This window comes from Erpetoichthys calabaricus, chromosome 10 (assembly GCF_900747795.2).
Source record: "Erpetoichthys calabaricus chromosome 10, fErpCal1.3, whole genome shotgun sequence".
NCBI lineage: Eukaryota > Metazoa > Chordata > Cladistia > Polypteriformes > Polypteridae > Erpetoichthys > Erpetoichthys calabaricus.
In genome coordinates this window covers 137,301,730-137,321,037 of record NC_041403.2, presented here as the reverse complement: position 1 = coordinate 137,321,037, position 19,308 = coordinate 137,301,730, and the positions used below count along the sequence as shown (strand labels likewise).

Sequence of the window (19,308 nt, the reverse complement as noted above, 5' to 3'; positions counted from 1 at the left end):
ATATTTTACAAACTTCTAAAAATCCACTTTTTTGGCTTTTTGGTAGATACATTTTAGTTGTATTCTTATTAGAGTTTATAGGCATAGAATTATACTGTTGAGGGATTTGCAATCTTTACTGTTCTCTACTTTTCTCTGCTTTCTTTTCTGGTTCTTCTGTGGTGACATTTTGTGCCACCACCACCTGATCAAGGCACCATACAGCCACCTGTGATTCTGGAATGACGGTGGGAGCCCCAGCTGTCCGCAAGACTGACTTCATAGAGTCCTCTCAGACGAAGTCAGGAAACAATGAGGAATGACTTAACAATATTTATGTTAGGTAGAATGCCCAGTGGGGACTGAGTGGTCTTTTGGCCTTGGAACCCCTGCAGATTTTTTTTCTCTCCAGCTTAACTATCTTTTTTTTTGTCTTTGTTTTTTCTCTCTTCCCGACCATCTGATCTTATCACCAGACTCATCATTACAGACTTACATTATGATACTGTATATAAGGATTCCACCCTTCTACTAATTATATACTATAAGATTGTATAGATTTATCTATTTTTTTCTGTGTTACTTGTTCATTAATAATCTTACTTAATTTTGTTTTTTCTTTCCTTGTAACATTCTTTTTGGCATCTTGCAATGCACTTACAATGTGCTATATACAGGTAAGTAAATGTTGTTGTTGTTAGTATGAGTGATAGCAACAGTGTGTGTGTGTGTGTGTGTGTGTGTGTGTGTGTGTAAGTATGTCTTGCATAGTCCTGGCTTTTAAATCATCACGAGTTGTTTTCCAACTTTGTCCACAGTGCTGCTGAGGTCCAACAATAAAACTGAGTTAAATGAGTTCAGAATATGCATGGAGGTTTCATAAAAGTTTATTATTTTCACACACAACCTCTAAATCTAACAGAGTAACATTTCTACATCAAGAAGTACAAATATAAAAAAATGAAAAACTGAAATTCCGATATGACAACAACAGACAACCTACATCAGCAGATGGTATCAAGCTGTTTAAACAAGGGTTTGAAGACTCAACCATAGATGTCTAGGCCTGCTGGGTAGGATTGTCTTAATTTCAGGAACTCTGTTTTCTAGCACGTACACAATCCCTTAAGTATGATTAAAAAAAATCAGAACAGACTTGCATATGTATACACACATACATAAATATATGGTAAGAGACGGCCGGCAGCTGAACTCGGCTGGGACGCCCCTGAGATGGAAGGATGGGGGAAGGCAGCTTTTGTAGGACACTGCCTCCCCCAAGACACTAGATGTCAGCTTCCCGGGACCGCAACAGTGCACCGGATTTCCGCAGGGCACTATGGGACATGGAGTCCAGTAATGCAGCCCTGCTGGGTACCGTGGGTACCGCCAAGGGACACTGTGAGAAGTTGGTGGGAGATGAAGTTCTCACCTAGCCCAGAAGTACTAATGACCCGAACTATATAAAGGACTGTGGAACACCCAGCAGGGGAGCCAGAGTCGGAAGGAGGTTCACAACACTTGCTGGGAGGTGTGGAGGAGGAAACAGAGAGAGAGAGTGAGAGTGAAAAGATTTGTGTTTTGTGCCTGTTTATCCGTGGCTGGGGTGCTCGCAGAGCACTGTACAAGAAGGGAAGAAAATAAAAATACTTCTTGATTCTTTTACCCTGTGTCCTGCATGTCTGTCTGTTGGGTTTAAGAGGCAACAGTGCCACCTAGTGTCCACAATATATAATATATACTGCATTGAGTATACTGTAGTTTTATACAGTATTAACCATTTTCATGCTTTGTTTTTGTTTAACCTTTCTTTCAGGATAGGGACCAAGCCTGAACTGGATTAAGTGGGTATTATAATGTTATATATTTAAAGAACATATTGTTGGTCAAAAATATCTAAGTATTCCATTCACCAGATCATAAATTATTTTACCATAATGAATTTTATATTCATTGTAGCAGCTGAAACTTTTTGATGAATACCGGACCATGATGATCTTGTACAAAATGGGAAAAAGTCTCAGAATTAACATTTCTCATAAGGAACATCATTTGCTCTTCCAGGACATATCAATGTTCTTGGGATCTATAAATCAGTGGTTACCAGTTTTTAGTCATATTGGTACTGATTAGCTTTAGCTAAGTAGATTTCTTAATTGATTGTGGCTTACCTTTCCTAATATAGTGGACATGAATGAAGACTGCTCCTAGGACAGCTAATGTCAGAAACATACTGGTCACTGCTGTGCCTGCAATCATACCTACACCATGAGAAGCTGACGTTGCGTCTGTAAAATTAAATTGAAATTCAGAGAATTACACTTTGTCTAGGAAACAACAGTAAGTACTGTTTTCAGACATTACAAAGACTCATCTGAAATATACTCAATTGAGAATTTTCTTTTTTCAGTGATTTGACTGGCGAATTGCCAGATAATCTAGACCCTTAAGACACAGTGACCCATCATGATAATATCCTAGACAGTGAAATAAAATAATTTATAAACTTCAAAGAAAACAGTGTGTCTTTATTTAAAGTTGAAACGACAAAGACTCTTAAATATTAGGCTGAGCATACGTACCAAGATGATCAAAACAAATGTTAAGAGCTCAGGCATAGCTGGAATGTAGAAGATCTGAAGTGGGTTCTTTAAGATCCGGCTTAAAGATGCATTACAAAAAAAAATATACAATATACTTGCAATTGATCCATAGAATGGCTCTGGATATGAAGTAAAAAGACAATGTATATTATGTGTTCAACTCAGACTGGTCTAAAGACAACAACACAAGGCAAAACATACACTCTTTAGACATACAAATGTCAATTTAGACTTTATGGTCATTTAAAATGACAAGTTCCACCTCATTATGACAGTTTGTACAGAAATTTTTTTTTTTTTGGGGAGGGGGGGATTTTTCATGTGGAACACATATTAATATGACCAAAAACTTTATTCATTTCAAATTGTGTATGCATACTCGACAAATGGATGTCAGGTATCAAAAAATATTGCTCTTTAATTGGGCCTATTGTCATGTGAAAAGTTAAAATTCAACCAATTTAAAAGAAATACTGCAAATTCCATTTTAAAAATATAAATGTAATGACTGGTGCAAGTTAAAATGTTTGTACATATTTGGAGACATCTGACTTATCATTTAATTTATTATACAATACCTGAAACTGGGTGTGAGCTAAAGATAAGCAGACTAAGAAATATAAACACTAATGACTAAACAAAAAAAAACTTGCATGATTTTTCGTATACCGTATACACTTGCGTTTAAGTTCTAAACCGTGGATAAGTCAGGGCTCAATTTTACTGTATAATTTCTGGTATTTTACAATGTCGGTCGTATAAGTTGAATGCGGAAAACTCACGCTATTGGTCCAAGAGATTACAATATGGGGCGGCACGGTGGCGCAGTGGGTAGCGCTGCTGCCTCGCAGTTGGGTGATCTGGGGACCTGGGTTCGCTTCCCGGGTCCTCCCTGCGTGGAGTATGCATGTTCTCCCCGTGTCTGCGTGGGTTTCCTCCGGGCGCTCCAGTTTCCTCCCACAGTCCAAAGACATGCAGGTTAGGTGGATTGGCGATTCTAAATTGGCCCTAGTCTGTGCTTGGTGTGAGGGTGTGTTTGTGTGAGTCCTGCGGTGGGTTGGCGCCCTGCCCAGGATTGGTTCCTGCCTTGTGCCCTGTGTTGGCTGTGATTGGCTCCAGCAGACCCCCGTGACCCTGTGTTTGGATTCAGCGGGTTGGAAAATGGATGGATGGATGGATTACAATATGCTAAAACCCACCTGAGAGAGAAACCACGGAGCACACGGCCTTCTTTTTCTATGTATTATGCCTACATGACCACACAGTAATACCCAAACTATTCCGAAGTGACGTTTGCACTGTTTTGTGTTTTTTGTATCTCACACCCTCACACACCTTTATCGTAACAGCATCTCTTTTCTACGATGGAGCGTTCGATCAGAAGAAAATATGAAGCTAGTTTTAAATTAAAAGTAATTAAAGTGGCGAAAGAAATTGGTAACTGCGCTGCTGCAACAAGAAGATCTAAAAATAAAAATCTAAGTGTCATATTTTTGAACGGGCATACAAGTCGGGGTCTGATTTTATGATCGATTTTTCGGGTTTCAAGAACCGACTTATAAGTGATTATATACGGTAACTCTAATTGTTATATGTGGAGTTGCCCACACCTATTCAGAGAGCTGTGTCCAGCTGTTTTTGCTCTGATGATGCATGCGACCCTGGGGTAGGATGTAAATGTGCTACACTTACCAGAGTTAACTCCAGTTGAAATCCAGTGTTGTTTTTCTCCCATTAATCTCAAAACTTAAATGAATGTTTAATGTTTCACTGGCAAAGCATATTCATGATTCCCTACTAAATCTGTTTCACATAAGCTAATCCGATCCAATTCCCTCCAAAAAGCAACAGTGCATCACTTACAGAAAAAAATTAAATAATTCTTACCTACAACAGTTAGAGTTGTATTTATTCTAAAAGGAGAGCTGTAAGATTGGTGCTTAATTTGACAAGTGTATATTGCCCCATTTGCTTCAGTGGTAGCCCTAATCAGAATTTGACTCTGGACACTGAAAGTCTGGTTCCCATAAGCAACTGGGATTCCAGTGCAGACCCCTTGTGAAACAGGCAGGCTTTCATGCAAGGCTCCTTTTCGAATGAACCAGGCAATATCAATTTGCATTGGATAAAAGTTCTGAATGTCACAAACCAGCATCTTCTCCTCTCCAATAGTAACAAATGGAAATTCAGGTGACAGTGTTACTGATGGAAGAACTGCAAAAAAAAAAAACAGAGATACATAAATAAATAGGGAGCAGTGTGTACAACGAGGGAACAATGAGTGGAAAGGGATAAAAGCAAAAGTGCTTTTCTTCCTTCGGAACCTTCTGCTTCGGTCAGCTAAGGCTCTTTGACTCACTGGATGATCCACCTTTGAATCTTATAACAATCTCCATCATTATGTGCAATACTATTAACTGTTTTTTAATTATATTTGCTCAATTCTTGTCTTGTTCCCTAACTAAATGATTGCATTGGCTTTATTCTTTTTCTTGCTAACAGAAATATCCATGCCCATGATAGCCTATAAGGAAAACGTATGATCATTTTGCTCATCTTGCTGTATCACATGCTTTTTCTAGCTACGTCATCTGCACTAGAAAAAAATTCAGTTCTTAATTCCATCCGAGGCTGAGACAGGTGAATACTGATACTGGTGCTGGATAAGGTAAGACAGATTGTTGTTTTATTTATGGACTAGTAAAGCTGAGATCTTACAGAAATTCAAATCTTGATTTCCAACAGATATCTACCTGGTTAAACTAATGGTTCATCTACATTTTTACTCTGCCAAGCGCATATGAAATTGGTCTCTGGAAATTCTTAGTAGCTGAATGAACACCCTTAGGTTTTACCCAAAGTTGTTGATTATACAGTATCTGTGCAGATACATCCACAGTTTGGCAATAAATCATGAACAACTGGCAGGCACCTTAAAAGGCCTGGCTTTCCACAAATATTCTGCAGCATTTTCATAAAAATGAAAATTGTCAACTTGTTTTGCTGCTTGCTCCTTTTGTAGTTACTCCAGTTATTCTGATTAGTTTTCTGCTCAACTAATTGTGATTGTTTTTAGGTCTCTCATGGCTTTTACAGTAAATTGGAGTCTTATTGTGATCTTATCTTCAGGATGACAGGTATGTGTTGGGAGGACATATGTGTACCCTGCAATTCAGTGTTGGCCCCTGATATGATAAACCTGGGCTCTACAACAGCATGCAATAGATACAGAAAAGTCAGAAAATGTGTGAGAGGTACCATTTAAAATGATATACCCTGTGGAGGCCAAAATCAATCACTTTTAATTTTTATTGGCTGAAATGAGTATGTAGACGGTACTTTTCATCACAGCCGACATACCAAAACTGATGTCTCTCTACTGTAGACAACAAGACAATAATCGCTCACATTGTTTCACTTCATACAATGAAGATCATAGGCAGATCTAAAAAAAACTTTTTGACCTTCAAGTTATTTCAGTTATGTAGAATCTACCCTGAAATAGGATCCTAATGTTTTTCAAACAACCTGGAGTACAAAGGCAATATGAGAGCAAATCATGGCAGCAGCCATCAAGAAAGAGCAAAGATGGGAAAAAAGAGACAAGTGCAAAAAAACATAGGGGTGCTGCGTAAAGTGCCACAGTTTTGTGTACAGGGGTTGTTAATAAAGAACTTTAAAAATCTAAGGAACTGCTGATACTGTCTGTTTTGTGTTCAGCCAAAAATACTGCTTCCCATTAACAAACAAATATTGGAAAGAATGAGAGCATGACTTTACATTTTAGACTGAAAAAACAATAGCTTCTATTTAATTTGTTTTTTATCAACCCAGCAGAGGAAAAAGTGTTGCTTTGCTTTTCATAATTACACATTAAAGTAGCCTTACAGGGCCAGGCATGAATCTAAAATAAGAATACAAGTGTGGGGGGAACTCGTTAAAAAGTTTGTGGTAAACAGCTGAAAAGGCTATGCCCACAGGGATGGCTCCTAAAACCCCATCCCTGGTTTCTCCAGTCTATGCACTTCACAGCAAAATAAACTGAACAAAAGACTTGATGCTCAGAGAAAGTAAAAAAGCTAAACTTGTTGTTATCAACTGAAAAGCTCAGTAGCATAAAGTAATTTGTAAATTTGCACATTTTATGAGTGCTGTGACAGAAGAGACGGATGGATACACATTTAGACATAAACACACATATAGCATGACTACATGGCATAACAACAGTAAACAGAATTTAGATATGCATTGTGGTGTATGTATATACTACATGTTGAAATTCTGCAGGTTTGCATTTCCTTTTAGAAGGTAATGTTAATTTACTTTAGTTACTTTGGTTAATCATTTAGATGTATAGTCAGAAGGTGGATGTTGTGCAGCCTCCTCCATACTTGGGTCATTAGGCAGATTTATTGATTTGGGTTTTTTAAGTACTGAAATCTGCATCTCCACACAAGTACAACAAACACCACTACTGCAATCATTATATCCTACCAGAATAAACTTCATTATTCCCACTAATGATTCCTGTATCTTTTCATTTCTGTCCTCTTTCTCAATGTAATACACATCTGCTCTCATTACGTTCAGTACATCCTCCACATCATCTGACACCACACTCATTCTGCCAATAGTCCATGTCGCAATCTTTACACTCTTTTTTTAAACATTTTCTCTTCCTTACTACTTCCACATATCTTTCCATCAAGACAGCCTTTGACTTTGTCTAGATCATATTTTATGATTTCAAGTCTGTAGAAAGCACATATGTATAAAGTAGGCTACGTACAATTCATATGTAATCATTCATTGTAGTAATACTGGAGCAGAGTTTAAGGCCAAATATTCTTCATGACACCAGCTATAGTTTGCTTTTAATAAGCATCATTGATCATAATTTAAACTCATATCACAAAATTTTGTTGTGATTAAGCTTCTATTTCAAGTAACGTCTTTGGAAGTTAAGAAAAATATTTTTTTTCTTAAGTAATTGAAGTTTTTTTTTTGTATATCATTTAAACTTCAGATGTTTTTAGCCATTGATAAGCAAGTGGTTTCTACATCCTAAACTGAAAAATAGCTTGGTAACAAATGCACAAATTTCCCCCTGTGGACAAATGTTTTATCTATCTATCTATCTATCTATCTATCTATCTATCTATCTATCTATCTATCTATCTATCTATCTATCTATCTATCTATCTATCTATCTATCTATCTATCTATCTATCTATCCAGAAATTAATTTTTCACTCACAGGTGTCTGTGTCTAGAATCTAATACTGTACCTTAAACATCCAAGGTTTATATAGTAAATAGGAATTTGTGTTTTCACCACCTTAATAGTATGACAAAATACTAACTGTAATCCAGATGGCCCAGATTTTCTATGAATGAAGACATTGCTAAAAGTTGAAAAAAGAGGCGGTACACCAGGTGTTTTGGACTCTTAACCTAAAGATTCCCTCTCATGCATATACAAGCTTAATAGGTTTTATGCTTGAATACTTGGGTGTGCAAAATTACCAGGGAATTGCCAGATAGCAGCCTATTGAAAACTCCTTGTACATACTGGATGACTTCAAACACTGTATGGTACACATGGAACATATAGAAGTGCTGGTATGGAGTTTCACTGAGTACCAACTTACTTCAAGCCTGAAGACACAATACAGCAGTGATCTACAAAGAGTTCAACATTGTGAAGTGTGAGCAACCACTCTCACAACAGTGCTGCCCTCTAGTGGCCAACAGAGAAATACTTTTAGCAAATTTAAAATGAAATCTTAAGTTTCTCTCTGTTTAAGAGTGAAACAGTCAAAAAAAAATACCTCTGGATTTTTTATCTAACTGCAGACAAAACTCACCGTAGTGGCATTTTTAGCATTTTCTTTAGTGACATCACTTCTTTCAAGATGGACAACGGTGAGCTACAATGTGTCGTGGAAGAACTAGAATCCCTAGACATGCATATTCAAAAGATCCTTGACATACTAAAGTATCTCAGGGATCAGACAGTTTGCCTCTTAAAAATTTCATTGTTGTCTGGGACCAATTCACCTACTTCTAGTCTGCAGTGTTCTGCTCATACCCTGGGCCAAGCCACCTATACAACAGCTCCTGCTATAGATGACAATGACAAAATCTGGCAACATCGACAATGAAAGTAGGGGTCCAAGCCCAGGTCAACTCCACTTTCTCAAGCTATCATCACCACTCACAACCACTTCATACCTCTTTGCCTTCCAAGCATGTAGACGGTGGTGATGTGGTTATTATGGAAGAGTCGATAATGGGTAACCTGAACTTGTGGTTACTTAACCGTAAAAGTTCTGTGTCTTGTTTTCCTGGTGCACGAGTTAAAGATGTATTAAGAAGAGCCCCCACAGTCTTTAAGAAGCACAAGGGCAGGACTATTGGGACAACTGTTATTCACACAGCCGTCAACAACATTTGACATCGACATGTGGAACTGCTGAAGATTGGCTTTGCATCCCTCATTCAAGACATGAAGGAAAGGACACTGGCTGTGAGACTTGTCATGTCATTTTCACTTCCATGCTGCGTAGACTGGATGAAACCTAAACGCATCGATGAGGGCCTTCTGTGACAGACAAAACATGAGCTTTGTTGACAATTGGAATATCTTCTGGGAAAGACCTCTTTTCTACAGATGTGACAGCCAGCATCTGAACTGGTTTGGCACTCGGGTCCTCTCCGATAATATCTCAAAGGCAATTTGTCTTTCATGACTAAATAATTTTAGTCATAATGTTAACTATAATCCCATGTTAGGATGTTAAAATTCTGTAGAGGGTTTACCTATAGATGTGCACTGTACAATACACTATAATAAAGGAAGCAGATGTGCGATCCCCTAAATCTGGATTTACAAAATATTAGAGTGTTAAGAAGTAATACATTTTTTTTCATTAAGGATCGTATCAGTAATAGGAAAATAGACTTTCTGAAATTGACGGAATGACGATCTGGCAGTGTTAATTGAAGATGCACTTCCAAATTACAATTTTGTAAATTCTGTTCGCCAAGGTAAGAAAGGCAGTGGTTTAGCAACTATTTCCTTGAGCTGCCTAAATTATAAAAATGGCAGTTTTTGTTTGTTTACATATTATGAGGTATCTTGCGATCTAATTATTCAAGAAGTGTTGCAATCTTTTGTATTGACTGTTTATAGACATCCAAAGTATAATGCATCTTTTATCAAGGAATTTTCAAACTTAGCATCTATAATAATAGCTAACTATGACAGGTTCCTAATTGTAGGCAATTTCAGTTTTAACATAATGTAGATACCTAGATAATTTATAAATTTACATTGCTCTTTTGATCTTAAGCAGCATGTTAGTCAGCCTACACATAAGGAAGAACACACACTGGAGTTAGTAATTTCAAAACAATTAAAAATTGATGTGAGGGAGGTTGTGGATATTGATATATCTGACAATTCCTGCATTTTATTTGATGTAAAAATACTGGTAACTAGAACTAAGAACAGCATATTTGTTAAAAAAAGTTATTTTAATGATATAGCAGCCTCTAGGTTTACTAATATTCAGAATAATCAGTCTGAGTGTAGAACTTGCCCCAATAGAACCAGTAATGAGACCAGCAAGATGGAATATTTTAATGCTAATATGAAAGCTGACATATTGGCTCGTAAAAAAATTGTTATTAATTCCTCCAACACTAAAAAGACTCAGTGTTCCAGAACGAAAGAAAAAATGCCAGAGAGCTGAGCATAAATGGAGGAAAAACTAAACTAACTGTTCACTATGAAATATTGCAAGTACATCCAAGGGTACATACAAGTAAATATAACAAAGCAGTCCACCTTGATAATGTTGATATCCAAGAGTTTTATTGTTAATTATTGATTGTCTTCTAAACCCAGTGTATTCAACGGAACACCTCCTGAAAACTACTAGCAAAACGTATTAAGCTTTTACAGCATTTTTAAACACAAAATAAGCTATATTAAATGTAATATAATGCATCCCTCAAAATGTAATCCTTTTGAACCCCAGCATGCTCTTTTTAGTGAATCCCTGCACTCAAACAGGTCTACCTGAGCTCCGTAAAAAAAATTTTCAACATACACCATCCACTTGTCTCCTTGACCCAGTAACAAGTGGCTCTTTCCTAAGAAGTCTCCAATGTGCTAATTGACAGTGTATTTATAGTTAACTTGTCATAAGACAATCTAAAGAATGCTATTGTTAAACCCCTACTCATGAAAAATAATCTGGACTCCTTTATTTCTAAAATGCATTTTTATAAAGTAAATATCTGGAAAAGTTGTTTTTCAGCAGTTAAATGATTACGTGAACAAACATTCTATCCTTGATAAGTTTCATTCATCTTTTTCAGTCAATCACAGTACAGAAAATGCACTGGTTAAAATAGTACTTGGCACTATAGACCACAGTACTGTTATAAATCACCTTAGACAATGGGTGGGTCTTTATGATAGTGTCTTACTCTGGTTTCACTTTTATTTAACAGGTAGAAAATACTTGTTAGTTGTGATGATTGTAGTTCAGAGGTCCTTGATACTGTATACGGTGTACCACAAGGATTTATATTGGGCCCACTGCTTTTATTAATCTACATGCTTCCATTAGTCTAGATAATATTTAAACACAAAGCAAACTACCACAACGATAAATGATCATAATCAGCATTACTTATTTATTGTACCTGATGACTCTGATGCAATGGCCTCTCTGATTCAATGTCTTACTTGTATTTCTGAATGGACAATTATTAACATTCTCAACCTAAAAAAAAGCAGAAACCTTGGAAATGGAAGCAGTGAAGGGTATTAGAAATAAAATTGATCCCTCAGTATTAAAAATCAAGGCAGAGGTAAAAAATGCAGGTGAAATCACTGACTTTGACCTAAACTTTAAATCCCACATTAACCAGAATACTAGGACTACATTTTTTTTAACTTAAGGAACAATGCAAAAGTTAGACTTCTTATAACACTGCAAGATGCTGAGAAATTAATTCACACTTTCATTTTTTTGTAAATTAGATTGCTGTAATGCACTCCAAATAGGAGAACCTAAATAAGACATGAATCAGTTTACAATTATTTCAGAGTGTAGTAGCAAGAACTTAACCAGAAAATGAAAATCTAAACACATCTCCCCAGGTTTAGCATTGTTACATTGGTTACCTGTGTCCTTTAGAATGGACTTTAAAATGCTACTAATTGTGTATAAAGCTTTACATGATCTTGCTCCTCCCTGTGTTTTAGAGTGCTGGTGCCTCTACAATGTAAGTCGTAAGCTTACATTCTAATAGTGGTCTGCTTATTATTCCAAGAGCAAGGCGTAACAGAAGTGGTGAGGCGGCCTTTTGCTCTTATGCACCAAAACACTGGAATACTCTACCAATACAGATACGCCACACTAATACTGTGGAACATTTTCAAAAACTCTGATAAACCCAGTTTTTTACTTCGTCTTTTTCATTTTATTTGTTCTCCTTATAGACTATACATCCAAAGAAATATCATACTCTTGGGGGATTTGTAATCATTACTAATCTCCACTTTTCACTGCTTTCTTTTCCAGTTTCAATATGATGGTGTTTTTTGTCACCACCGCCTGATCAAGGCACTGTGCAGCCACCTGCGATGCTAGAATGAAAGTGGGTGACCCGGCTGTCCACTAGACCTACTGCATCAAATCCTCTGGAACAAAGTCTGGAAACAATGCAGAATGATTTAAGTACATTTATGATTTTTTTCTGCATTCTCATATTATCATTGTACTCATCTTTAGAGACTTAGATTACATCCTGTGCATGAAAATGTGCTAAACAAATAAATGTTCTCGTTATTTATTATAAAATCATTAAGACACTTTTAACATAATTTTAAGCATTAGTGAGACATTGTTTTTTCTTCTCCTAATTATGCAGTTATTTTATGTCTATCCATTTGACAAACTTCAAATCCCTTTAGTCTTCTAGTACCAATCCAACATGTTGAATGTTCACAAATACACAAGAAACTTTTTATTTGATATGAAAAAATAGTGTCCCCAAAACACACTTATAGAGTGAACCAAAGAAAATATATGAATAACTGGCAAACTGCATACACCAGATTAGGCTTAGAATTCTGTAAAGATCAAATGGAAATATTTAATTTCCTTTATCAGACATTAATAGGGATAGGTTGATGATCACATTGCCAAAAATAAAAAGTAAAAAATACAATACAGAAATTATAACACTTTGATTTCACAACAATAAACATTGATTCTTTAGTAGACCATAATTTTTTTTCTTTCCTATTTTTTAAAAAACAAGTTCCAGAGTCATTAATAGCTATTAAAGTGTATGGGTAAATTAATAAAAGGAAATTGATTAAAACTGACCATCAGTTCATCCTTTCCCCACAGTTCAGAAGAGGTTTTAGAGGTTTTAATAAATGTCCACATATGGAAAAACAACAAATTAGCTCACTCAGTTAGGATATTTATGGTTATCTTGATTACTAGGCTAAATAAAAACACATTTTTGCCTACTGGTTGAAGACATACTCCTCCACTCTTAGGATAGTAGTAAATCTACTTTATTATTATATTCATTTAAACGTAATTGGTATGTTATATATATTTAGAATATGGCTAAGAAAAGTATGAACCTGTCATTAACTCTTGAAGGGATAAGCAGCAACACAAAGTAACTAAGTGCGCATTGAATTCAATAACAGTTCAGACTGGTAAACTGAAAGTAAGTCTTGGATTTCAAAATATCATATCTGTTTATATATGCAGAAAACTTCTTAATTTGTTTTGGAATGAGCAGGAAGTCTGAAAATGTAATACAATTAGTGAAAACAGCAGAAAATTCAAACAAGTGACACAAATAAAACAACAGACGATGCATGCAAAATAGCAGTGGTGTCAGCATTAACATGTGGCATGTGCAAAACAAGTGGGGTGGCACCATTAGCAGGTGGCTTGTGCAAAACTGGAGTGGAATGCATTGAAAAGGTTAGGTACGAATTCAAAGTGAAAGAATTCTTGTTGGTGGAAAGAACTGTCAAAGTAATTTCTGACTGACATTTTCATGACAGAAGTGGCATGAAGACTGGAAAAGTTCATTCTTTTTCATTTGAAATATGTAGGTATGCTCTCACAATTGAAGTATATTGTATATAGTGTCACACACGTGCGCTTGGGAGACAGTTTACGGGCTGGAATAGATGCAGTTACCCACTGAACCGGGGGTTGGCGGTGCCCTCTAACTCTTTTTTGCTCTCTCCCGGCAGAACTGAATAAACCACCCAATAACATCACTTAGGGATCCAACCTTCAAGATCAAGCCTCTTCCTACATATCACTTCCAGTTTCAAGCCTCAAGATCATGTCTCTTCATAACATCACTTCCTGCAGACCCACCTATATATACTACCCTCATTTTCTTTTGTGCCAGTTCCATTTTGAACTTAGTCTGTAAAGATGTCATTCCCTTTTTTTTTTGTGCGACAGTGTTTTGTGTTTATTTTACAATAGCTATCAGAGGTCAACAAATAGACTACCTTTTCAAATTTGCTTTCAGCTCTGATGCAGTGGTTGTATTTAATAAAAGTAAAACTAGAAAATCAGTCCTTTTTTACACTGCAAGTAAATCAGGGCAAGGTTGAACAACCAAGATAAATGTGGGAAAATGTGTGCATACTCATTTCTTTATCTTATGAGGGTGGGGATGAGTCAAAGTAAGGTATAAACTAGCTTTGTACTAAATGGCATCACACATAACACAATATGCACCAAAAATGTGCATGCCACGTATTAATGCTGCAACCTCTATGATTTTGTGTGCACCAATTTTTAAAACTGGCACTCCCCAAATTTTGCATGTTTCCCCTCTTATTTTACGTATGCCACTTGTTTGAATTTTCTACCATTTGGCCTTTAGTGCCAATGTAAAAACAACATTTTAAAATATTGAGAAACAATTGTTGATACAGGTAATCATCAGTCACAGTGGTCATCAAGAATTATGTTATTTCAATACTTTACGTGAGGCTTTTTAATGCTGACTGGACCGAGAATGGCATAATGCTCTAAACTCACCAGAAACATCCAAAAGGAACGTAGAGGCCCCCATTTCTGGGGGGATAAACACTGTGCATGTGTAGTGTCCTGCATCTGAAAGGGTCACATTCTTCAGGTGCAGGGTTGCATCGCCTTGAATCAGATGAAGCCTATCCACCGTGCTCTGATTATAAAAATGCCACTCTGAAGTGCCGTCAAAAGTATAAATTGTCCTGTGGTTATTATCCACGGTGCTCACTGTCCACTTGAGTGCAATCCCATGCAGAGGAGTACCAAAAGGCACTGGAAAGGTGCAGCTGAGGGCAATGGCGGAGCCTGCTGTGCAGTGCTGTGGTGTAGGGCTGGTGTGCACAACCAAGGACCCTACAAAGAAAAAAAAATAAAAGAAACTACCTTTACTTATCAAAAATTCAAATTTTATAAAGCAGTATACACATTACACACAGCATCTTTTTGACACTTTGTAAGAATTACAAGTAGTACTAGGGTGTTGTACCGTGTTAGCCATTATGAATGTAGAGAAAAGCCACGCAAAATGACACCTTTTATTGGCTAACTAGAAAGATTACAATATGCAAGCTTTCGAGGCAACTCAGGCCCCTTCTTCAGGCAAGATTGCCTGAAGAAGGGGCCTGAGTTGCCTCGAAAGCTTGCATATTGTAATCTTTCTAGTTAGCCAATAAAAGGTGTCATTTTGCTTGGCTTTTCTCTAAGAATTACAAGAAAGAAAAGCAACCACAAAATAGAAAAGCAACAAACAATAAAATAACAAATATATTTATACAGCTGCCATTTCAGTTTGCTACCTAAAAGTCTGAGGTTGCACAAGATTCTCTGCATTAACCAATATGATTATATGACATCTTTCATAACACAAATAATGAGTAAAATCCAGCCTACGAGAACTATGAAGCTGAATTAAAGCTAAAACAACTCAACTCAATTTTTTACATTAAGAACCTTCTGTACATGTGATTAAGACCACACTTACAACCCAATTAATTTTTTTAATACTTTCTAAATTGGGCATAACTGATTTAGAATGTCACTAAATGCTCCCAGTAACATACTACAAACAGAAAGGTAGCATCTTCAGTGTTAAGTAGTACTGTAACATAAAACCCAATTAAAATTTGGAATACCAAAACTTACAATGTAAGTTTTGTAATTTTTCAGAATTTCACTAGATTTTGTGCAAAATAATTTTTGATTTACTTGAGCCAGGGCTTGTTAAGGGCATATATCATCTGGATGAAATCTAATACAGTTATATTGGTATAGACTCAAACAGTATGGCTAGAATAATACTTTAAAATTTCCATTATGCCTAACTCAGGTACCAAAATAAGAAAATGAAGGGCACAGGAAAATTCAGTAGATTTCTACGCATGTGGCAACATATGATATAAATATTAATTAGTCGAACAGGCAATGCAACAAGCGCCCTGAAAAAAGCATGCTTGTTTAGATAGATAGATAGATACTTTATTAAGGAGGTTTTCTCATAAGTAGTTTTCATTTTCATAAAGCACAATTTTACTGCTTAGTTCAGTGCATAACTTATGAATACATAGCGAACCACATCTTTCCATTTTCTCAAGACTAACTGTTCCTACAACTTTAATTTTTCATTCACTTTACAAGTGCAGATACATAGTACAAGTACTTATGTATGTTATTCACCCTTTAAACGCTGGAGCAAAGCACCTTGTAACCCTGTAGTTGAAGATTCAGTGCATTAACCACCACACCAAATGAAAATGACACTGAAACACAGAAGGATCCATCATGAGGGGCCACAGTACACTCCGCCCAAGAAAATAAAGGAATTGGAGTAGTAGTTCCATAGTATTGTCATACCAAGATATGAGTAGATGACAAAGCATAGAATAAATAATAATAATATTATAACAATGCTGACAATTAACATCAGGCATGGATGAGTTGCCCATAGTATAAGCTAATGTAAATAAGCAGTTTCAGAGCCAGCAGCTGGAGTGACTATAAAAACAGCAAGTCTGCAATGTTACAAACAGAATTCCATGTAGTGTGGCAACAGTGATCAGTCATTTTAGAGATCGTGTGCTACCTAAAAGAGCCATGTAAAGTGTGAAGGATCCATTCTGCTATTCAGTGTTACATTGATGTCAGGTGTGGAACGAGGATAACAAATATTTTACAATTTAGCTAAGCACTGAATGCGACCACAATGGACCTGCTTGACTCTTTGGATGAGCTGCTGAGGTCCGTACAGGAGTTATGACAGTGGAGAGACTACTACCCCTGCAGATCCACCAGTGCTTCTCTGTCTGCTAAGGTCCATTGCCTTGGGTGTGTGGATGCTGGCAAAGCTTCCAGTTATTGAAGTTGGGAAACAGTGAGGCAGATCAAGTTGAAACAACTCAGGTCAGCTGTGTGAAGCAAGCCTGGTGCTAAACCTGTGCAGGCAATGGATGAGTCAGACTGCAGACACATACAGAACAGCAATGGATGGAGTCTCCATTCCATCTGCTCCAGCAATGAAGAGCAGTCCTTTTATGTATAGGGCAAAGTATCCATTCTGGCACTCTGTGCCACATTATTATTAATAATAAATACAGTATTAATGAGAGGACCAAGAAATATATATGTGATTAACAAATCTTAGCCTTAAGTCCATCCATTCATCCATGAACTTTCATTAATGGCTTATTCAAATTCTGGGTTGCAGGATGCCAAAGCACATTCCTTCAAAACAGAAGCAGACCCTTCCAGAAATAGCAGCATCCTGAACAGTGCATACATACCTATCCTCCCATTCTCCTGGCCAATATAGAGTCACAACTTAAATTAACCAGTATGGCTGATAAAACAATGAATGGCATTATATGCATAACAGCCACATATTTACAATTGCAGACGAGAAATATGAAAGGCAAAAAGAAAAATCATTTTCTGTACACACATGAACTTCAAAATCGGGTTTGATCAATCCATCCACCAGCAACTGTGTACAGTGCCTGATAAGAGAAAAGCTAAAGCAAGCCTACGCTCGCCAGGAAGGCCTGTATCCATAAAGAGTGTTTGTGTACACAGCAGCACCCTACCATTATGGGGTTCATCTGGTACACCCTAAATAAAGCTCTTTGGAAATGTTTACAGAACTCACCTGTACTTAGTGAGAGCAGCGAGCAGACCACCAACACCTGAAACCCGTACCTGCGGTGCTGATCAATGGCTGTCATTCCTGAACTGAGAACGGACTGCTCTGGATCAATGATTAACTTGAGGTGTTTTGTCCTATGCGCCGACACGCCCCACTGCGTACTGAAAGTCACGTCTCTTGGCAGTAAGAACACTAATAGGCGGGTCAAGGCTGTGAATGGGAGGAGGTTTAGGGTTGCCAGACGTCCCTTATTTACAGAAAATGTCCCATATTTGATAATTTTGTCCCCTGTTCCATACTAACCTTTCAGGGACACTCAAATATCCCGTATTTAGTTCATTTCAAATTTTCGTAATAAAAATATATTTTTACTACCTTCTTACGAAACTTAGTTGTAACTTTATAAGTAATTATACTTTCTTTTCTCAGATTCTCTTGATGAAAATAACCCAAATGTAACAAGGAAACTAGTATTTGCTGCCTGTTTGCAACTTGCTCAGTTGCTATGGATGGCTGAGGACTGCGACAGTCTTACCATTTTGCTCTCCACCTGTTCTGCTGTGCAGTTCTGTATCAGCATTGCAACATACAGTGTCAACAGTGTGTTGTTACTACTCGCCACAGCCCACTTTTTTTCTAACTGCTTGTATTAAATAATAATAATAATATTTCTCTGTTGTCTGTATTAAACAAATATTTTCAAATTATTTCACTTTTACATAATTTTTTAGCTTGTATTAAATAATTTTACTTTTGTTTTCCTCATAACCCATTAAAATCCTTGCTTTATGTTTTTAACTTATGTCCCTACTTTTATATAATATATTGGTCTGGGTGTATAGGGGGCATGTGGAGAAAAGCCAAGCAAAATGACACCTTTTATTGGCTAACTAAAAAGATTACAATATGCAAGCTTTCGAGGCAACTCAGGCCCCTTCTTCAGGCAAGATGTGATACAGAAACTGGAGTTCCCTGTGTTTATATACATATTCTAGGACAAGAAACAACATTGGTAAATCTTTAAATGCGAAATTTTAAATATAAAAAATTAATAGATTCATTCAGGCTAGGGTTAATTTAACAAGAGAGAGATTAACCCTAGCCTGAATGAATCTATTATTTTTTTACATTTAAAATTTCTCATTTAAAGATTTACCAATGTTGTTTCTTGTCCTAGTGTGTGTATATAAACACAGGGAACTCCAGTTTCTGTATTACATCATGCCTGAGTTGCCTCGAAAGCTTGCATATTGTAATCTTTTTAGTTAGCCAATAAAACGTGTAATTTTGCTTGGCTTTTCTCTACATTCATAATGGCTAACACGGTACAACACCCTAGTACTAGGGGCATGTATAAATTTATATATATAGTAATAGAGAGAGAGATTTGAAGAGTTTCCCGTATTTCTAATTTTCTAATCTGGCAACCCCAAGGGGGTTACGTTATCTCGTTGAATCGAACACCACGGACGTTTAACCG

General features: G+C 36.7%; 1 protein-coding gene across 1 annotated transcript in view; it reads right to left on the bottom strand.

The window, feature by feature from the left end:
• The window catches only part of LOC114659437 (uncharacterized), a 43,638-nt gene extending 25,688 nt beyond the window's left edge, over nucleotides 1–17,950 (bottom strand). Inside the window, exons 1-4 of the mRNA XM_028811928.2 lie at nucleotides 17,832–17,950; nucleotides 14,702–15,046; nucleotides 4,470–4,796; nucleotides 2,151–2,267 (exon numbers count right to left, since the gene is read on the bottom strand). Coding sequence (XP_028667761.2) covers nucleotides 2,151–2,267; nucleotides 4,470–4,796; nucleotides 14,702–15,046; nucleotides 17,832–17,907 — 865 coding nt within the window. The 5' untranslated portion in view covers nucleotides 17,908–17,950. The remainder of the gene's footprint in view (nucleotides 1–2,150; nucleotides 2,268–4,469; nucleotides 4,797–14,701; nucleotides 15,047–17,831) is intronic.
• Nucleotides 17,951–19,308: the final 1,358 nt, after the last annotated feature.